Source organism: Lissotriton helveticus, chromosome 7 (genome assembly GCF_964261635.1).
Source record: "Lissotriton helveticus chromosome 7, aLisHel1.1, whole genome shotgun sequence".
Taxonomy (NCBI): domain Eukaryota; kingdom Metazoa; phylum Chordata; class Amphibia; order Caudata; family Salamandridae; genus Lissotriton; species Lissotriton helveticus.
In genome coordinates, this window is record NC_136068.1 from 71,164,519 (window position 1) to 71,188,041 (window position 23,523).

Below are 23,523 nucleotides of genomic sequence, written 5' to 3' on the forward strand. Positions count from 1 at the left end.
CGCTGCCTAGTTCTGCTTGACAAATGTATGCCCAATGGCATCGACACCCCCATATAAGGCAGTTTCGTACCACTCAAACTCGGGGTCTCACTCTGTCCTAAACTAGTAACCGACGAATTTGGGCTCCCACCCCCTTCCTTATCCGACCTCCCCCCTTTCCCTGCCGTGGACGGTAGACTTTCACCATGTCTCGCCCCCAAACCAGCACTATCACCCCCCCTTCCTGCCTACCCTCAACAGGCGCCACACCTGTACCACCTGCCAACGGCCGTGTCCAAGCAGCCCACCAGTCTGTCTTACCTGCTGGTAACTGCGCAGCCCGTTGACGAAAGTCTTCTAGACCATCACGCTGATGATGTCCGCTCTGATTCACACGTGCCGGTGAGAGAACCGCTCCAGAACTCTGAAATACACTGGCAGAAGTTATTCGACTCACTCCCCTCCCAGCTCCCACCCTACCAACATGAGACAGCCCACGTCTTGCAGAATACTCATTTTCTTTATCTGCTTCACCAACAATACCTTCCAACTGTTGTTCATTTCCCGACATAGCAAAACTCATACCTGGCCTAGTGCCAGACGCCAATTGATGAAACCTACTGTGAACCTCTGACTCAGGCCTCCGTGAAAAGCGCCCAGTCGCAGGTAGGAAATCCGCACCAGATCCGCTTGTTAGACTAACCCTTCCCCCAATCACCGCATTCTGCGGCGCCGTCTGAGAGAAAAAGCACTGCTCATCCGTTAACAAATCAGCAGCCTCCGTAAGGTACTCGCCGCTCGAGCGAGGACCCATTCCATACTTACCCGATACCTTCGAAGCTGAGGTGCCAGCCCTTTTTGACACTGGCAGCTCCGTGTGCTCCACCCATACCCATTGACCTTGCGAAATCGTAGCCCCCACGTCAAAAGCTACTTCAGGACGCCCAGGCGGGGGTCTGTCCTCTGGAAACAATGCAATGGTATCCTTCATCTGCCCGTTCCCACCCCTGCCACCTGCGTCCCCCCACCTCCCACTCCTGAGCTGCCTAAATCTAGGCTTCCCCATCAAACCCCTCCTCAGTTGATCAACCTGTGAAAAATGAGCATCATATGTTACATCTACATTAACATCCTCATCTATAAATTGCTGCGGGGGGCCTCTAGGCTGAGGGCCAATAATGTCCTGGTAGTCCATAAACTCCTGCTGGGGCTGCTCCTCGACATCTGGTGCAGCGCCCCTTCCATCGTCGCCTTCCTCAACTCCTGACAGACCATATTCCTCGGATTCACTATCGCTGGAATAGTCCACCAAAATCTGTCTCTGCCTGTCAGCATCTAAATCTGGTGCTATATCAAGTCTCTTGCTTCTCACCAGCTGGCCGACTGACCTCATGTGCGTTCCAGTCACCACCTTCATACCGGGTCGTGACCAAGCCACTCCGGGCTCCTGTGACACAGTGGCCATTTGCTCCTCACAATCCCTGACAGCCTCTCCCTCCGCCAGCTGCACATGTGACACGCGCATGTCAAAAACACCACCAGCGCTGCCACCTCGCTTGCCAGCCCCTCGTCTGACTGGCGTAGTAACTAATTTACGACCCCCTTGCAACGCACTTGGGGCCGATGACGAGCGCAGGGGTGGCAATTTCTTACCCCGACCTCCTCTGCTCGACGATCTTGCTCTCCTGGCTCTCGTTGCCGGCACATTCGCACCGCCTTCCTCCTCAGAAAAAGTATCGGGGACATGCTGACAGGCGGCCACAGCTCTCGACACTCCTTCCGCTGCCAAGCGACGCGGACGCTTAACAGCTACTGAGGTATCCAACACTGCGCCAGGCCTCAGCAAATCACCTCGCTCCACAGCCATCAACGCTCTAACTGCCTCTAAGGCAATTTCCTCCTCCGCCATTCTTCAAGTACTGACCACCAAATTGTCAGAAATAGCTCACAGGGAAAGTGACAGCGCTAAATCCGACACTCCGACACTGCTACACAGCTGACAGAAATCACCTCAAGAGCGCCGCCTCAAAAGCGACACCACCGCTCCTCTCACTCGCTCCGAGTGACGTCAGCCCTCCCTCCCCACCCTTCACTTGAACCTAACCCCTCCCACCACCCAATCAGGCTGCGTGAGGTCGTCCCTCGCGCGAAATACCCCAGGGGGACATTGGCTTTGCCAAGTGCCCCTGGGGGCCCATTCTGGGTCTGCAACGGCAAGCGCCGTTAATTATCATAGCACCTGCCTCTTTGGGCAATGTAAATGAGGCTTCTTCAATTCGGCGTATTTTTGTTTTCCTGGCCGCCCCCCTGTCAGGTCGCTAATAACGTGGTCTCTGGCTCTGAAACTGTCCGTTTTTGCTCAGCTAATGTTGTGCTTTCTTCCTCAAACGCGTCGGTACAACAGCAATAATGTGCCTTCGTGTTTTTTGCATGAATGTCATTGAGCCGTCCGTGAAGGGCTTTGTCCTTACGACGCTAATAATGTGGTCTCTGGCTCTGAAACTGTCTCCGCTTTTGCTCAGCTAATGTTGTGCTCCCTTATAATGTGCACAGTGCGTCAACCAATCCTTGTCTTTTTTTAGTTAGAGTCACGTGCATTTTGGACCAATGTGTGAAAGTGTAGCATACATTGTTTGTGAATTACTGAGCAACTTGTCCAAAATGTAGCGTGATTGGTTGTTTTCGTAAGGCGTGCCCCTTTGGTGTAGTCTGACCTGAGTGACACTGATCGCGTTTGTTACCGCGCCCCTATATCCGCGCCCCTTTTGTTGAAGAAGCCGCACCCCTTTGTTTATTTCTGATCCAAAGCCTGCAGAATGTATCGCAGAATGGGTTAGCTGTGTAGGCACTGAAGTGAGTTCCCAGCCCATGCCACTTTGCGAACTTTTAATGTTTTTAGACATGCCTCTATCATAATGTATTCGCCGCCATGTGTTTACTTGCCCATGGATGCCAAAAATGCTGTGTTTTAGAAATCTCTGGGTAGAAAACGGTGTTTATGTTAAAGGTTTGAGGTTTTGTTCATGAAGTCGCTGTGTTTTGTGAAGGTGCTGTGTTTTATGAGTGTTTGAAGCTCGCAGCCCCTGTAAGCGAGTGAAGTGTCATGCATTTTGGGACATGCCCCTCTGCCAATGTTACCGCCCACATTATTTTGGCACGCCCATGCTACTCCCTAACAGCAGAACAACGCCCACAAGGAACTACTTTTTCCCGAATGTTGTTTGCTCTTTGTAATGTATATGTTGTACAAATGTATACCCTTCGTCCATCTCGTCGACCTCCCCTTTCTAACGCTGTATTGGGTGTCGTGATTGGTGGTGTACTTCTGGAGTTTACCCACCTCAAAGGTTCCCAGTTCTCGCTTTATAATAGTAGTATAGATGTTTTTAATTGTAGAATCTTTTTTAAGAATTCTACTGCACTAATAATTACATTTTAAATTAAATGTTTCTAAATCAGAGGATATTGAAATTCAAGTTATTTTTAAGAGATTTTTTTAAACAAATTAAACAACCAAGAGGTAAATGTTTATATTTATTATGTATAAAATGTACTAAAATTTATGTATAAATATAGTTTCATTACAGTAAGTAATTTAAATTAATTATTTTAAAAACATAAAGTTCAATTTAATTTTGAAAAGTATAAAATAATATTTATAATGTATCTTTTATTTGCCTAACATTAAAAAATGCAATCTAAATATATTTTTACATTTAAATTATTTTAACATTATTTCTTATTGGGTTTTATTTTAAGTCCCTAACTCTATTATTTTCTATGGGAGGGTATTGCAGTGCCAGTGGTTGGCCATATGTGGTGCTGAACATATTCAGCTCTGAGCTGGAGTGCATTTTTGAGACGGTTTTGGTTCTGTTTTGGAAGTAGTAATACTAAATTGGAGGTATTTTATTGCACCAGTGAAGTCATGTCCATAGCAGATGGTGTGTAATATTTCACCTGAATTAGACCTTGTAGTTTTCTTTAACCTTCCTCTGCTTCCCACATTTTTCATGAAGAAAGCACATGGGATGGTGGTGTTGCGGCAAAACTGTATGTGTAATTTTGTTTGTTCTCAGTGAATTGTAGTGGAACAGTGTACACAGAATGGAAGGGAGAAATCTCGAGCCCCAACTACCCCAACCCTTACCCCGAGAACTCCCGCTGCGAGTACCGTATCCAGCTGGAGTTTGGGTACCAGATTGTGGTGACATTCCACCGTGAAGACTTCGACATTGAGTCCGATGACAGCGGAGATTGTTTATACGACAGCTTGCTGGTGAGTTTGGAGACATATATGTCTCTGTTACACCACTGAGGTGTTTAAGAAAATTGCTGTAGGTCACCAAGAGGATAGGATGGGGGTACATGGGTTCATTGAGGGTGGCTTCCAGGAGATTTAGGCTCTGTTCCAGGATTGCAATAAACCGTGCAGTGACCATGCAGACTATACCCACCACCACAAACATCAGGTTACCCAGAAACATTTACATTTCTAAGAGAACCAACAAATCTTCTGCTGGTCCCATGATTTATTCATGCAGAGGACAGCGAGCCACATTATGGAAATTGCACACGGTCCTTGTCTGAGCTAAGCACGTCTTCAGTGTGTCCTACTGTAGTCAATGCACTGGTCCCAGGGCAGGTAAAATCTTGCTGCCCTTGGGGCACCATATTAGTAAAAAGTGGATTTGCTGCTCCATTTTCACAGTGTAGGAGGCATTTGGCGTGAACTACGATCTGGGACAGAGATCCCCCTGCCTCCATGCTAATGAGGGACTGACCCATTGGGATTGCGCTGGCGCTGTATGTGTGCTGGTGAGATCTGAATTACCGAAAGGGTGCACAAGCATCCGCGGACTCTTCTGTAATACCAAGGGTGCCACAGGGAGGCAGAGAGTGGACACACAAGTCTCTTGCCACCTTTGAGACTTCTTGTAATAGGGCCTTGGGTGTGTTTCCTGTAGGGTAAAAGCCTTCTTGAATATCAGGGTTTCAAAGATAATCAGGCTGCAGATAAAGGAAATCGTCACCAACTTTGGGATTTTTGATCCAAAGGATGTTCATTTTTCACATGTATTTCTCTAATTATGATTATTGTGATTAAAACTATTATTATTTTTTACTTCTTTTTAATTAACCTTATATCAGAGCATACATCAGGTATCATTGTTAAACAGCCAAGTACATTTAAATCAGTCATAATTTTGAAACTGCAATGTACATTTGCAATATCATTGCAATAAAGCCATACATGTATCCCACATATCGGGTACACAATCTAAGCCAGGCTAGACTGTTTGGTATATCGTGTAGGGTCTTTCTCGGGGTCTCCCACCCGGGTCTGACGGATGGGGGGATGCATATGTTTCCCCGATAAGTATTCAATTTTCCCCAAATTTGCTCCTATTTCTTGTTGCACCCCCTGCTTTCATAGACCGCTTTCTCAGCCGCCATGCACCAGCCATGCCCTTCTTCCATTCAGCTGGTGTTGATGTATTTGATATGATTACTATTATTGATAAAGAGCACTGACATGTGCAGGCTTCCTGGTGCTAAAAACACCTATAGCTACTTGGAGTGCTAATAGCAGTTAGACTTAAGAGAACAGAAAATATTTCAGCCCTTGTCTAAAGTCCAGATGGTTGTCCAGGGCTCCACTGCTTAGAGGGAGAGAATCCCTGAGCATAAGTGCAATATCTTGCGAGCCCCACATAGAGGCTAATGCAATAACATAAGTAGGGTTGAGTGCTCATCTAAGCATGTGAAAGGGGTAGCCATTCTAAGCATGCTCGAGGCAAGGGCACATTAAGATACAGATCAGGTATCTCTGTATGTGTTTAAGTAGGAACCCTTACCTATATAATCCCTAATTTGGAGCCTTTAAGGTCTCACTAGTTTGTGGCTTGCTTTAGTAAACTTTAACTTTTCTATTCACAGTTCAAAGCAAATGGTCGCACATTTGGTCCTTTTTGTGGGAAGAGTGTCCCTAACCCACCAAAAATAGAGACACAGAGCAACACGGTTGACATCATATTCGAGACGGACAGCGGAGGTGCGAACAAAGGCTGGAAAATCCGCTACTATGAGGAGGGTGAGTGCGGTGAACAACCTTTACAACGCAACTTTTACCACGCAGTGCCTTTACGACGCAACTTTTACAACGCAAACCATTACAACGCATTGCGCTGGGGGGGCGCTCTAGGATAGGGAATAGGTTTAATGTACTATCCAACACCTTCCCTACTATCCACGGGGACTGGAGTTGGAATAGTAATTTAAACTATTCACTATCCAGCGCCCAAAAGCATTATGCGTTGTAAAGGTATTCGTTGTGAATACCGCGTTGTAAAGGCATGCGATGTAAAAGCATGCGTTGTAATGTCATACATCCGTGAGTGCTAATCAATGACAAAGCGGCAGGTACCAGGCAGGACAAAGACAGCTACAGGCTTGGTAAGAGGTAAAAGTCCTCTGAAATGTACAAATCTGGAACAAGTATCCTTTGACAAGCAATTGGTACCACCATCTTTAAGCACCTAGACGTGCTGAATTGAAGTGTCGGTCACTTTATATTCTGGTGCTGCGCAACCATAGCATCATCCTCGCCAACCTGATGCACTCAACAGGACTTCCAGCGTCTTTGTCTGTTTGGTTATTTGTTGTGTGTGGGCACAAATGAAAGAAAGTAGACTCTTAAAGCCAATGCGATCGTTGGCCATAGTTGTAACCACTGCCAGGAATGCCTTCTCTGATAGCAATAAAACAGCTAAATACATGAGTGACAGGTGGAGGCACAGATGGTTTGTGAATGACTGAATAATATGATGTACTGAATGATTGAGTTAAGTATTGAAACATATATATGATCGGTGTAAGTATGCTATGCGATGAATGACCAAAGGTCCGGCTTCGTGAATGTCTTGATGAATGGCTAAATGATGGAAGCGTAGGTGGTCGATGGTTTAATGGCAGAATGATGGCCTACCACACACACTGGTGGCTGAGTGAGAGTTGATTCACTATGAGAGCAATTGATTGGGCATCCAATCATGTGTAGCTGTATCTTTCTGAAAGCTGACCAATGGAATTGGACTACAATCCTAGTCTCATTAAAAAATAAATGTTGGTTTTTGGTCTCACTGTTGTTTAGCAGGGAGAAAGCACTGACTTTTTGCAAAATGTGCACTTCTTCGTCTGTTGTTCTCACTTCTTCTGAGAGTCCTTTAATGAACATAGTCCTCAGGTCCTACCTTTAGCCTGTTATCAAAGCCTGCTCCTCTTTTTCCAACCCCATACTCATTCCTGCTACCCAACTTATACCATCTCTTTTTTCTTTCTCAAGCTGTGCCTTGTCCCAACCTTGTGTTACCGAACTCCATGCTGGAACCACAACAGCCGAAGTATGTCTTTAAGGATGTGGTGACTGTGCTGTGCCTGGAGGGCTATGAGGTTATAGAGGTAAGACGTCTCCTTCCATGAGCCTACAAGTGGATTTGATAACCATTCACCATATCTCTCTCTCTCATCGCTGAATGTTTATCTTTCCAGCTCCTACAGTTACAATCATTGCAGAGTTAATACAGATTTATCGTGAAACATCGTTTACAACGCGGGGATTACATCGCGATGCCATTACATTGCGGTACTATCCAGCACCTTCCCTACTGTACGTAGACTGGAGTTGGAATAGTAAATTATACTACTCCTAAGTCCAGCGCCCTCCAACACAAGTCTTTGAAATGACTTGCGTTGTAAAAGCCGCGATGTAATGTACCGCGATGTAAATGTGTACGTTGTAACGTCATACATCCAATTTATCTATCCTTAAAACTTATCCCTAAAGCTCCTGTCTGAACATTTTTAAGTAATATATAGGAGCTAAACTGTGCAAACCTGGCAGAACATTTGGTACAAAAACAATAGTGTTGCTCCTTTTAAAGAGAAATCAGGAGCTGAAATCAACCAAACACTGATTCAGTGACCACAAAAAGGTAACATCAATGAAATCAGGCGAGGAAGATGAGAACCTGCTACAGTCATCAAATATAGGTACAACATATAACAAAAAATTGCTTTGATTTAGTGAGTTAAACTGGTGCTATTTAAGGAACGTAGGTCAAGAAATATATTGCATTAGCAAAGATAATTGAAAAAGCACAGCGAGCAGATGAAATGCTATGCAGTTCTAATTAGCTATGTTAAAGTTCTATTTTAACAAAAAACAACAACCTCACTACTGCTAATTTACACAATCTGATTATAAGGGGTTAATAAATGCATAAGCTCTAATTATGTTTTGGCTGCAAGAGACTCTGAGAGGGGGGATACTGACCCTGTTCATTCTGAGTGGCCTGCGTTCTCATGCTCAAAATTACTGGGTGAGAGAATACTGTACCCGATTTTATCAGGGGTGAAAAGACTGTAACAAGTAAAAGATATTTCACATTTAAGAGAATATAATGTTTCAACTGGGTCTACACTACCTAAAGCCCTTGACCACCCCCTAAGTAGTTTTTGAGCTTGCAATCATGACACATAATATGTAGTATTGTGTCAGGGTGTGCTTGTAATGAAGAGACAGGAGTAGAGGGATGTATGACGTTACAACGCATGCTTTTACAACGCATGCCATTACGACGCAGGTTTTACAATGCAAGTCGTTACAATGACTTGCGTTGGGGGGCGCTGGATAGTGAATAGTTTAATTTACTATTCCAACTCCAGTCCCCGTGGATAGTAGGGAAGGTGTTGGAAAGTAATTAAACTATTCCCTATCCTAGAGCGCCCTCCAGCGCAATTCGTTGTAATGACTTGCATTGTAAAAGTTGCGTCGTAATGGTAGTGCGTTGTAAAAGTTGCGTTGTCAAGGATGTTTCCCGGAGTAGAGTATTGCACTGGTGTAAGGTAACAAGGGGTGACTAAACTCCTTTTGCATAAATGGCTTGGACAATATGGCCACAATTTAGATGGGAACAGTGATGGCGAACTGATGCCAGACAAGTATCTGTACGGTCCAAGCTTTGCGTTTGTATGGCTGTCATCTGTCACAGCGGGTCGCCAAGGATGTGCTTCTATGGTATCTTTCAAACCCCCTCTACTATGATTCCCTAAAAATGTGTTTTTTTTAAATATATTAAAAAAGTAAGGTTACTAGCCTATCCAGATTGAGAAGCTATGAAGATACAAATTAGGATGAGGGAGGAGCTGGGTGAAAGCGACAAATTACTTTTGGGTTAAACTGGAACTCCCATGTTTTAATCTGTCATTGTGTGGGTGTTCTTTTGTGCCACCAGATTACACCATAGGGTACTAAATGCAGTGTGAAGAAGGGTAGGTATTCTATAAATTTGTATGAAAGTTGACTCAGATGCAGTTTGTAACTTAACAACAAATGATCCAATTTGAGTTTGTTAACCTCTTCACTGTGGCGCGTATTCCGCCGCAGTGCTGGACATTCCAACCGCGGGCGTGGTCATGACGGCTCTCGGCCGTCATGAGCACACGCCCACCGTGACTCATGACGGCCGGGTTGAGCGTGGAAGAGGTTAAAAGCTGACGATGAAGATGCTATCTGCAGACCTGCTACTTGGACGCTTGCCTAAATTGGCCACACCAGCACATGAAAAGGATTTGTAGGGTCATTGCCTCCAGAAGTGGAAAACATAGTCAGAAAAGGAGACCTTGTGTCAGAGACCAGGGTAATCCACATCTACCAAAACAAAGTGGCTAGAAAGGGATGTGATACTATTTAAATTATTAGGATTATTATACAGCCTGGTGGTGATGTGGTCCTCATTACTTTTCAGGGTGATGTTAGCAAGAGATCCTTCCGTACGGAGTGTCGAGGCGACGGACAGTGGAGTCGTACAAAACCAGAATGTCAGCGTAAGTCTGTGCTGAGCAAAACTGCTTGAATATTTACAGAGTTTAACTGTTGGGAGTGTGTGCGCTCTATCACTTAAATAATCTACACGACAGTGGTAAACCCAATTTAGGGGGTCGGAGACGGTGTTGACCTCAAAACACTGAGGTAATATGTCCCTAGAGACAAGCCTCAAAACAGTCTTTCAAAATACACTCAATAAGAAAGGACTGACTAAAAAAGGGTGTTTGAGAATCTGACTCACCTCCAAATTTAGGGGTCTTTTACAATAAATTTCACCATAACAAATTATACAATCTGCAAAGTCAGCCTGGTGTCATCCAAAATATAAAATGTTCCACAATTGATACTGCAATATTCTAAAATGTCAAATAATGCAATCACCTTAGAACTAACCCACTACATGAATAAAGTTTTGCCCCTTCTGAACTAATGACAGCTGGAGATTTCAGAACAAACTAGTTATATAAACAAAAGACAACAATCAAGATTGAATGCAATAGTCTGCTAGCAGGAAGAGCATTGGAAAGTAGCAAAAGGCTTGCTCCAATATTTCATGATGCAGGGATTATTTTTAAAAAGGAGTTGAGGAATAACTGAGGCCTGGATTAGCCTAAACCAGAAAACACACTTAAACACATCATCATGATTTTATTTAATTGCAATAGCTTCATTTTAATACACATATATAATTTAAAATGTGAAATAACTAATATTAATGCAGCATATATGATTCAAATGTGGAATTACTTTCACCGGATTGTGGACAAGATGGCACTTCACACTTCATATCATCTCACCTGTATTTGCTGGTTGTGGATGTTTTGTACATAACTTCATCTCTCTTTTTATTTTTAGCGGTGACATGTGTCCCCCCAGAAAATGTTGACAACGCTGAACTCACGTTCCTCTCCGGCACAGAAAAGTATGATTACCTGGCTGAGATTCGCTACAGCTGCAGACAGCCATATTACAAAATGGTGTCCACAGGAAATGGTACTGTGAGGTTGGGTGAGCATGTTTTGTGCAGAGAAAGACACATAATAGATAAGCATATGGCATTGCTTTGCACCCATGATTTCAATTTAGGCCTGGAGATTCAATAAAGGAAGCTCCAGTGTAGCTCTTTCTTTAGGCAAACTGAGGTGTTCAAACAGTGCCAAAGTAGCAAAGCAGAGGGCACACCAAGAATATGATGGAGCAACCTCAGAGTCAGGTAGGGCCATCAATATATTGCGTTTGATGCACACATCCACAGAGTAGATTGTTTTGGAGTAAAAGTAAGAGGAAAGACAACACAGGGCAGAGGGGGTGCACATGTGGTTTTCCCACTGGTGAGATTCAGACTTATATTAATCCTTTTGGGAATGAAATACAATCATTAGCTTAGCAGATCCACTCTCAAAAGGTTCCTTGAACACCAATTCCCAGATTCAGAGTTTGATGGGTAGAGTACAGTCTGTCAGGGTGGCCAAGGACATTACATCCAACATCATCAACGGCAACAGTCCAAATTTAGAAATTACGTCTGGCCTAGTGGTGATATCTGTACCTTGACAGGAACCATGGTCAATGCCACAAATAAAGATAAACCAAAGAGGATGATGGACGGAGCGTTGACAATACAAACACTCACCCCCAGTCAACTGATCTGGGTTTAATCCATCACCGTTCTTTAGCTCACTCCGCCACCCCAGTTCAGACATGGCCATATGCAAATCAGTCTGACCCTGTGCCTCATGGGAACAGTCCAGCCCGAACTTCCAAGCCATGTCTTCCCTGGACCGGAATCAAGCTTCCCAGGACCGGTTTCTGGCATTGCAGCCGTCTTCAGCCGGGCTTGCTTGAATCCAGTGGCAAAGTGAGCAAGGGACTCACGTCTGAGCATACCCTGCCAACTTAGGGCGAACAAAGAAAAACCAAAGGGGATGATGGACGGAGCGTTGACAATACAAACACTCACCCCCAGCCACAAATACAACACTACAGTACTGCATCAACCTTACAACTAAAATGTGACAGCACTACTACTATGTCACGGACCATACGCGGAGAAGGCCTGTTGAGTTTCCTTCTTGAGTGCATGAGAAAAGGGCGATTTCTCCCAGCAACCACAATTCCACCCCGCAATTAATAGTACATGTAAAGGGCGACACATTTCTCCATAAGCGTTCCCCAACAGGAGGAAAACCTGAAAAAGATAAAATTATAATCCTCCTTGAAATCTTGTAGTTCTAGATTGAAGAGGAAAATTAATATTAATGTTGATAGCAAAACACCAAACTTCCCCTGACATCAGGCAAGAGGAAAGAGACAAGTAATGGCACCCATGTTTATATCCAGTAGAATCAGGGGCGTATCTTAGACATTAGGATTGGGGGTGGGGGGGTGTAAGCTTCATGTATCTTAACAGTCACACTGGGCGAATCTTCTTAAAACAAAATATATGAGAAGTAGGACATGATTGAGGTTAAAGGGCGCTGGAAAGACAGAGGAGGCCAGATTGTCTGGGGCACTTAAAACACAAAATTTGTCAAATGAATCAAAATTTTTTAAGGACTTCAAATCCGCAATGAGTGAGAGACTGTGTGCGTTTTTTTGTCAGTGTGTACATGTAAAAATTCTCAAGTGAAATCCAGCAGAGACTTTATCATACCCGACTGAAAAGCTTTCTATCCAACTATTTATAACAGAATACATTTTTGGGGGGTTTAATACCCCAAACTTCCTCCCCGAAGTTATGCCCCTGAGTAGAATTTCAAACTGCATGAAGCAAAAATCAGGGGCAGAAATTGTAGACAGTGGGGGAATAATGCAGCCCAAAAAAAGAATATAACTGCATTGCGACACACCCATAGCTTGTAAATATCACTTTATGTATGCTTCAAACAGGAACTGACATGACAGGAATGTATTCTCCTGCATCTTTAATTCTGAACCTCAGATAAAATTCCCTGGACAGACCACCATCTTGAAGAGGGCAGTTTATAAGACATGTCTATTTCCCTTTCCTGAAACTCATGGTGTTTGTCTGGCATATGAAAAAAAAGCTCAAGTTTGATACCCTGTGACCACCACTGATCTCTGCAGTCTGCTGCTGTCATTCTTGCTCCATGGTGCTTGGGCAGTATCCCTCCGGGTTACTTCAAAAGCAGTAATGCCAGTGTAGTTTAGGCAACTACAGATGCTGAACCAAACGGTGAGCATGGCACTCAAACACATTCAGCCTGAACGTGCAAGGAGCACTCAACCCTCTCCAGAAATCTTGCATTCTCTGGGAAGCTCTTTGGAAAGATATAGCAAAATACAGCACTTCAACCACCCTACTGCAGTAGTCAAAGTACAAGTACAATGTTACACATCATTACAAACTCTGCACTAACACACTACACTTGGAATACAATAACTACAAAACGTTACCACTAATATACTTCTGCAACAGTGATGCAAAAATATCACCCTACCACAATGTCTATACAATACTACACCATCAACATCACATACATATAGAACATTACATGTACAACATCAACACTACCACTACAGCACTAAAACAACATTTCAGCACTGCAGTTGAAAAATAATAACCCTGTGAGCACAACACTGCTACACCACTCCAACTCCACACTCACAACTCACCAAGACTACAATAGACCTTCATTAACATAACACTGCTGTGCAATTGCTATAAAACACCAAAGCATTACAAAAATACAACAATACAGCTCTAAAACATTACAGCAGTTCAGAAGATCAACACCACAATATTATATCACTACAACCACAATATTGCAACACTACAACTATATCGCTGATATCAAACCACTACAACAAAAAGTATTGCTCTGCAATTGGAACATTTCAGCTGTAACACTACAACACTATTATTGCAACATTCAAGTTTGGCAAATGCAACACTACAGTTACAATACTTAATACCACCACAACAACATTGCCACAACACTGTTATTAATCTACCACTATGAAAGCCCAACACTGCCACTACAAACACAGCAATACAGATTCAAAACTATTATTATAACACTTCTATTCTAGAACTGTAGCACTAAAATATATTCTGTGTTAAGAAAAATTGCAACACCTTAACACTGCAACAATACTACAAACACACCATATACCTGTAATACTTCAATACAATACAATGCTACAACAGTACAACTACACCACTACAGATACACCATTGCAGCACTTCGGCAATATAATCACTCCTACACCCTTCATTTACACTAATAGTATGGAAACCACAATGATAGCTCAAGCCCTACAAATAGAGCCATGCAATTACCTAAAGGAGAAATTACTTCTACAATGCAAGTGCAAGACCACAGGGTCAGCATTACAACAATATAATTGCAATACCACACAATAACAAAAATAATGCTTTATATGCAACACCATTACTACTATGCCAACACACCAACACTACATCACACCACAACTCTGACATAATAGCATTACAATAAGACCAAAATACTACAGCAAAAAACAAAGTAACATTGCAATGCTAGGGGTCTTACTTAAGCTCCATAAAATTACGGCAGATATCCAATACACCGTATTACAAGTGTCATTGCCTATAATGCACTTGTAATACTGCAAATGGGACGCTCGCCATGTTTATGATGTAGTATCCCATTCTCCGAAGTTTAAATAAGGCACAAAATCACTATAATCCCAATACAACACAATTTAAAATCTGGATTACAATACTACAGAGGTGCAGATAACAATTTTATTTTGATTTTTTTTTAAACTTTTGGATGGAAGCATGTCTATACGTCCAGAATTGAAGACGCATATTACATCAAATAAACTGTGCTACATTAATATATATTAGTTACATTTCAAATTCAAATTTATTTATTTACCATGCATAATTAATTAAACTATTACATGACGAGAACCACGCAATAGTAAAAAAAAGTCATATTACATTTAAAATACTAAATACTTACACAAACCGCGTATATTAGTTCATTAAAATCTAACATGAACAGGGCCATACGCACATGCTTCTATATAAAAAAGCTCATAACAGTATTCCCTGAACTTCTATAAATTACAACAGGTCGTATACATGCCTTCAGCTAAAATATGTGTGTCATACCATTATTTGAGCTTGCAATAGGTCATTGATTGTGCTTCAAGTATTGAGGTCGATGTGGGTAAAATGCAGATGGTGTTACTCTCACCGGAATTAGGATCACACCTCAAATCCTCCATATAACTAGGATACAGTCCTAAAACAGTTCAAGTGCATACCATGTTATGCAAACATATAAAAGAAAAAGCTAAAAGTATACTATGTAAAATTGGGACTTGTTTAGGCAGACAGTCTGGCCCTATATTGAACCTAGCCCCAAAAAATAATATTTCAGATTGCTAGTCACAGTAAATGTGAAACAAATTGTGCAATGACCAGGAATCATTCTGGCTTTTCACCTGTTAAAGGACAGTTATAATAGCATTTCTCACACAAAGTCTGGTCACCTGGACATTAAGTGGATGCCATGTTCTAACTAAATCATGCAGACTCTGTCAGTTAACAAAGAGCGGTACAAAAGGGGGTGGTGATGGACGGAGCATCTGAACCAATCAAACACTCACACCCAGTCAAAAGATCTAGGTTTAATCCATCACCGTTCTTTATCCCACTCTGCCACCCCAGTTCAGACATGGCCATATGCAAATCAGTCTGACCCTGTGCCTCATGAGAACAGTCCAGCATCACAATTTGATAAAAGCTGCAATAAATGCAACAATAGTTGGTTTTATACTCTCAATGACAGTTTGTCACATAAATGAGTCCACATAGTAACCCCATGAAATGATAGCTCTCCAAAAATAAATGTTACAGTGGTATTTATCATGATTTGCAAGTGCTAAAGGCGTGAAAAAGAGGCAACTCCGATCACGGGCCGAGATAGCTGCTGATCTACGACGCTCCCTACAGGGGTCCTGTTTCTCATTTTCTCGGCCTTCCTCAGGGTGCGAGAGGCCTCCCACTACTGGGAGAAGGAAGAACTGGCTTCCGAGCACATATTCAGAGAATATCAGTGCCGTTTGTGAAGGTGGACCGGGTGCCAGAGGCCATGGCTTCCCTGATTCTACCTCTGATATCAGGCATCAGCACACTGAGGGATAAGGATGTTGGTTCTGTTCGCCATCAGCCAACCCCAGATGTGGGACACTGAGGCAGCGCCAATAAAGTATCGGAGCTGATGTGACCTGGCAGGGGCCTCCAGAGTTGTGTCCGGCTAGTGAGGCATGTACTGTGGATGTGGCTGGCCTGAATGAGTCGATTGCATGTGGTGTTCCCCATGGGCCAGCGGAGTTGGGCCCCTTAAACCATGAGCACTACATACCACTGTAAATGGCCTGTGAAGGGCCTGGCTCTATCGGCTTGCCCCATGTGGTGAACCTGAACCTACATGACTCTGGGGGACTGAAAGCAGTCAAGAAGCCAAATCCTTGAACTTTAGCGAGCATTCTGCCTCTTTATTCCTCCCTTAGAAGTTTGTCATGAACATCATGGCTTGGAAAAGAAGTGCAAAGCTGTGGTAAGAAAGCCTTTACTAAAGATCCCCCAGTTGATGTTCATCTCTCAAGAGGTTAACAGACTACTGCATTCTATTAACGCCCTTGATGCATCAAGACGCTCTCCTCCAGCTGCTCAGTGGTGAAGGGTGTGAAGGAGAAACTAGAGGGATTATCAAGCCAAGTATTGGCAAATAAATTACATTGACATCAGCCTGAACCAAAGTAAAGGCACTTGAAAGTCATAAGGTGGATGTTGTCAAGGATATAGGAAAGGTCAAGAATTTTGGAGGAACCGTTGTGAGTGCTTTGGCGCGACTGAAGGAGAAACTGGAGGCACTGGAAAATCTGAAGAGAAGCAACATGTTAAGAGTGTTGGGAATCCTTGCTGACTGAGTCTGGAAAATGAACAATCAATTAGTGCTGATGTGCGAAATAAGGCTTTGGGTTTTCACGTTACCTTGATGGAGCTGGCTCGCAGGTGGGGCTGGGGTAGCTCTTCAGGATACAGAATGCAGAAACCAGCTGGAGGATCAGTAGCATTATTGCTTGTTTGACTCTGTTTTCTCTCCCTCTATATGACATTTGAGTCACAGTGGACACTACCGGGTGGCCGCCTATTAGAATATTTATCTGAGTTTCTGCACCGGTTCCCCTGTGCTTTCCCTAGTGTTTCACATAGAGATTTTGAGAGACCCACTACATCTGGTTACCATGCCCATCAGAATTTATGGTGAGGTCTTAGTTTGCTGTCATGCAGAGGCCCAGGTGTGTTACAGGAAATATTTGCTTATAAGCTTTATTCCTAAAAACATGTGAAACATAAAAGAAAGTAGGCTTGACTGATATTGTAGGGGTACCAATAAAAGATCAGTGATGAGTTGATTGGTCAGCAAAACATGTAAAAAGGAGCAGCCCTAATGAGCACTGTGACAACTCCACTTTTGTTTTAAAGCCTGTGATTCACAGTAACATTTTGATTGTGGAAAACCACACAATTAAAATGTTGTACTGCTTTAATATCCTGCCATAGGAACTACATTTCCTTATTGCAGCTTGTTGTCCATACAGTAGATGATATTATAGTCACCTTACAGTCCAAATGTAGTGTTACATTAGATTCCTACAGTCAATCAACCAGTTTTTGTATAGCACTGCTTATCACCCCGAGGGGTACCCAGGTGCTAAGGTATGGAGAACCTCAGGCCAGTTCTTAATGTCCTTTATGAAGTTGGAGAGGTTCAAAGGTGAAGTGGGAGGTAATTCCAGGACTTTGTAGCTAGGTAGGAGAAGGCTCGACCTCCACTGCAGCTCCCCCAGATGCGGGGGACATCTGTTAGGGCGGCGGATCTAAGTAGTCTGGTCAGCTGGTAGAAGGTCAGTCAGTGGTCCCTGTAGGAGTGTCCTTGAAGGGAAGTGTCAGGAGCTTGAACTGCCATTTCTTCTGGACAAGGAGCCATTGGAGGCTTCTGAGATGGTGGGTGATGCTGTTTTATTTGGGCAGGTTGAGGATGAGTTTGGCTGTGGCGCTCTGTATAGGACGGTAGTCGCTTGAGGAGATGGGTGGTGGTTTTGGCGTAGAGGTCATTTCTGTAGTCCAGTTGGCTGGTGGCGAGGGCTTGAGTCACTGTTTTTCTGGCACTGATGGGGATCCACCTCAAAATCCTATGAAGCATGCAAAGGATGTGGAAACAGGAATAGGCTACTGCATTGATCTGGTGCTTCATGGAGAGGCCGCTGTCCAGGATGATGGCGAGGTTGCGGGCATGGTTGGCGGGAGTAGGAGTCGAGCCCGAGAGCAGTGGATTACCATGTGTTGTCCCATGGGGAGTTGTTCCTTCCAAAGTTGAGCACTTTCATTTTGTCCGTGTTTAGCTTCAGGCAGTTGGATCTCATCCAGTCTGTGACATTGGTCACGGCATTCTGGAAGTTGACCCTGGTGGTGGCGGTGTCTACCGTGAGAGAGAGGATTAGTTGGGTGTCATCAGCGCATGGGATGGCATTGAATCCGAGGATGCAGAAAATTTCCGTTTTGTATGATTGAAACCTGAGCCGAACTATAACATTCCTGTATATTACCTAGGTATATATAGTTAGGACCTAGCTACCATAGGAAATCCGCAACATTCTATTGGGATTAACTTTGGCGCCGGTTGAAGAATTTGCGTGTAATTTTCCAAAATTTAGGCCAGCTCCGCTCCGCTTCTTCCCTGGAAGTTTCGGGGGATTCGTCATGCGGGGGCCGAGAAAAAAGGTGGGCCCCAAAACGTGTTTTCCCCATGTTAATTTCCATAGGACGAATAGACAAGGCTACAGCCCGAGCCGCTGAATGGAATTACACCAAACTTTGCAAAATTGTAGGGACTGGTACGCAGAAGTGCCTTTTCTATATTTGGTGAAAATTGCTCCAGTGGTTTTACGAAAATGAACTTCAAAAACACATATATATCTATATGCGCGCTTCCAGCGCTTACCGGTACGCGTACCGGGGAGCGCACTGGGCGCGCCACGGGAGTGCGCGAGCGGAAAGCTGATTGGCTCTCGGGTGTCTGTCAACATTCTAAACAGTCCGGAGAGTCCGCCATCTTGTGTCTCAGGAGAATCGAGACACAAGAGGTGAAAAAAAAGGGGGAAATGATTAAAAGGGGGCAGGGTAGATACCCCCAGACCCCCTAGGTTTTATGAGGGGGGCCTAGAAGGGCCCTGAAGGGCAAAAAAAAAATCATATATTTTTTTAAATTTTCACGGGGTAAGCGATGGTTGCGTTGCCATGTACGCTTTCAGGTACGCGTACCCTGAGCGCACCACGGGGAAAAACAGTGTAAAAAATTAGAGTAAAAAAAGAATTTATAGTACTTAGAGGTAGGGTAGCTCTGAAAAGAGCTGTTGTTTTATGTGGGTGTTTTTTGTACCTACAAGTAGGTACCGATACAGAGTCTAAAATTCAAGAGGAAGACTCTATTCCCCTCATCTGTAAAGTGATGGTGTTCCTATTATCTCTCCTATAAATGCCTTGCATGTTGTAACACAAGATTGTGTGGTATATGGAACCCATACCATAGTCTCTGAGGAAAGCAGAAACAGATTTATTCACATATTTCCTTGGTTTCTCAATCTGTGGACAAAATTGGTTGGACCAGTTCCATTTTTGCCTTTGGCATGTATTAGAATATACCAAGGCAGTTTTTGGAAAAAGTGACATCAATTGCCCAAAGGTGTCCTTTAAAAGCATTTCCAGACCTTCCCCGTCAAAGTGCCCAGGTCATTTTCACCACAGTGCACAATTATGAGGTCAGGGTGTGGTAGATGCATAAAGGATTTTACCAATGGTATCAACTGGTGACATCTCAATCCTCTCTGGCCAATCCACATAATATCCACATTTGGTAAATCAAGGTTGTAAATACCTCTGTTTAATGCATACTTTTCACTCCAGTGAACAAAGCTATGACCCACAATCCAGACTTTAGGCATCTTGAAGGTAGATGTGGTTGTATTCAGACGAGTTGTGGAAATGAAATGGCAGTTTGAAAGTAGGAGTTATGAAAAAAAAGTGTTTGACTCAGTTCTAGCGACGAACAAGATGGCTGCCAACACTTCCTGGTTTGGAGTGTTGACAGACAGTAGCAGCCAATCAGCATGCCTTCCCGAGAAAGCTGCATGCTCATTGGCTGTCAACACTTCTAACCAGGAAGTGTTGGCATCCATCTTGTGCTAGTGTTGACAGACAGTGGCAGCCAATCAGCATGCCTTCCAGAGAAAGCTGCATGCTCATTGGCTGTCAACACTTCTAACCAGGAAGTGTTGGCATCCATCTTGTGCTCGGTAGACTGAGGCACAAGAAAGCAGAAAAACAAACGTGTAGAACACAAAAAGGGGGCAGGGTAGAAACACCCTGACCCCCTAGGGCTGATCAGGTGGTCCCACTAGGATATTAGTATATTTAAACCTTATCCGCTAAAAGAATTAGCATTTAAAAAACCTTTGAAATTCACTGAAAACACCATAGGTTTCAGGCCTTATATAGTTACGAATTAGCATTTAAAAAACCTTGCAAATTCACTCCAAAAACTATAAGTTTTAGGGGTGTTATAGTTAGCTGGACATTTCACTCACACAAAACCATTGAAATTGCTCCTATATAGTTAGTTGTAATAACTATATTTCGCTCACCCGCAATCCACTGCTGATGATGTCACATATTACATCATTTATGACATGGTCAGCGACATCACTGCTGACATCTCAAATGACATCACTGATGACATCACTGATGACATCATCCACGTGACAATCATATACAACTTTTCCTTCTCTAGTAAAATCTTTCATCACTCTTTGTAAAATACAGAGTATCATATTTGAATCCATTGACACAGCAATACAAGTATCTAAAAACCCACTCAGTGATTCCTAGATGTATACACACATCTAATCACTTACCTGTAGATTCACTCATACATGCTGTCCATGAACAATGAAACACTATCAAAAATACTTATACACCTATATCGACATTACACACCAGCACACAACCTATTCACATATGAAGTTATCCTACTCACTTATGCAAACAATGGATCATACTTACATACTTACTTAGCTACACACTTATACAAACACCACTTCATAGTAAGTCATACTTAGTGTATTATAAAATCATTATTACAAGTATACAGTCACTCACACAATCATTGAGTCTTATGTATACTTATACTGTCACATACACTGCCATATGTTAGAATATGTAGTTTTAACTTCATATATCTAATGAATCAACTATTCACACATCTTTTGGCAGTCGCACACCCCCTACCGAACCACACACACATTCACTCTCCCATACAAATACTCAGTTAACTAATTAATAAATAAAATACACTTTCACATAGCTAGTAAGCAACTGGAGAACCAGTTTACACACCAACTGACAAAGTGATACAGATATTCACACAGTTTAGTCACTATCCACTATATTTAGTGAGAAACTATACATTGTTAAAGTAAACAGTCAATTACACTGCTACTAAATCCTCCATCCAAATAGTTATTTTTATATATCCACTCATTCCTCAATGCACATTGCTATATATATAATGCATATTTAAATAACAAAGCAAACCACATTCACTGGATGATGTCATCAGTGATGTCATTTGAGATGTCATCAGTGATGTCACTGACAATGTCATGAATGATGTAATATGTGACATCATCAGCAGTGGATTGCGGGTGCGCGAAATATAGTTAGTACAACTAACTATATAGGAGCAATTTTAATGGTTTTGTATGAGTGACATGTCCAGCTAACTATAACACCCCTAAAACTTATAGTTTTTTGAGTGAATTTCAAAGGTTTTTTAAATGCTAATTCCTAACTATATAAGGCCTGAAACCTATGGTTTTTTCAGTGAATATATATATATATATATATATATATATATATGTATATATATATATATATATATATTTATATATATATATGTCTTTAAACACCCGTTACATGAATCCCCAAAGGAGGTGCTGGGACACAGACCCAAGGATTTTGTGCAAATTCATTTATTCCCTACACATCCACCATGACTCGTTTTGGCCTGAAAGTCCTTGATCACATGGTATATTGCATAGTACGCACCAATTTTGAGTGACATAGTGCAAGATATTTTCATGAATGTAGAGAAAAGACTACATGCTTCACCCTGAATAAACTTCAGACAATACTTTTGGCTATCATTTTCGATATGCTGTCCGTAGGATCACAGAAAAATTATGAATTAATTAATTAATTTGTTTGTGTGAATTACATTTCATTAACGCAACAGCCAAAGGATGCAGTACAGTTACCTTCAGCCATAAATAAAACACATGTAAATAAATGTAAATGTAAATGTAAATGTAGTATACTTGTAAAGCGCACAGCTGCCCCAGCAACGGGGCGTCCCGGCGCTGTATAACTCTGGGGAACCCGTCCTGGCTTTCCCTGTGGGATGGTCCCTTGCTGGGAGTCCCCAAGGTGGAGCCAGGCATCCCTGGAATTGGTGGGGCCGTTGTGGAGATTAGGCAAGCTAATGCCCAGAGTTGCCGAGTGGAACCCCTGATTAGAGTAAGCACCGAAGCGAGAATTATCGAGTCCGCTGACCAAGGTCCACGACCCTGCCGCGTCGGGAATTGAACCCTGGTCCCAGGCTGACTTCTGCTCTCAGGCCTGCCGCCTCTAACCAGTGAGCCACACTACTCCACGTACAAAGATAAAGGATAGTTAACGCTTTCATCTTCTATATATTAAAATTAAAATGTGGCACCTATTGCTAGATACTAGTATTGAAATGTTAAAATCACTTCTATACAGAATTTACATACTTGTCGAATATATATATATATATTTCCTGAAACCAATCTTGAATATCTGAACACACAACTGGAACGGACACCAACCACCAACGACAGATCTTGTATTGAAATTCATTCAGCTTAGTCCACCATAACGCATTTCAGCCGACTTAGCGGCCTTGACCATATATATATAGACTGGAATTACATGAACAACTCCAAAAATACCACTACAATAATACAACTGCATCACTGCAAACACAACAACACTACAATTGCAAGTTTGAACAGCAACATTGTGACACCAGCACGACAATACAATACATCAAAACTAACACTACCATCAACAACAGTAGAATTGGACCACAATTACAATCCAATATCTGTTACATTGCATCTGTAGCACTAAAACTATAACACTGCACTACAACAACTGCAATATGTATAACTACAACAATACAGTGCTACATCAACACATACAATACGATAACTACAACACTATAAATGCAACACTGTAGCACTAAAACTACACCACTGATAACGCTATGCTGCAAACCAGTTAAAGCACTACATTACGAAAACTACAACACAATAACGGTAATATCACAAATCAGCAGAACTACAACACAACACCTCACCAATAGGGAATTAGGGGCAATTGGCAGAGTATCAGCATAAGAAGGGGAGAACTGAGGAAGCATTTACACTCACTAATGTTACCTCCACCTTACATTCATTTAGAGCCAGCATGTTTTAATGCATCCAATCAT

General features: G+C 42.7%; 1 protein-coding gene across 1 annotated transcript in view; it reads left to right on the top strand.

The window, feature by feature from the left end:
* LOC144768088 (complement C1s subcomponent-like) overlaps nucleotides 1-23,523 on the top strand; it is a 118,494-nt gene that overhangs the window by 58,507 nt on the left and 36,464 nt on the right. Inside the window, exons 6-10 of the mRNA XM_078651474.1 lie at nucleotides 4,059-4,258; nucleotides 5,920-6,073; nucleotides 7,325-7,440; nucleotides 9,789-9,867; nucleotides 10,724-10,861. Of these exons, the coding sequence (XP_078507600.1) occupies nucleotides 4,059-4,258; nucleotides 5,920-6,073; nucleotides 7,325-7,440; nucleotides 9,789-9,867; nucleotides 10,724-10,861 (687 nt within the window). The remainder of the gene's footprint in view (nucleotides 1-4,058; nucleotides 4,259-5,919; nucleotides 6,074-7,324; nucleotides 7,441-9,788; nucleotides 9,868-10,723; nucleotides 10,862-23,523) is intronic.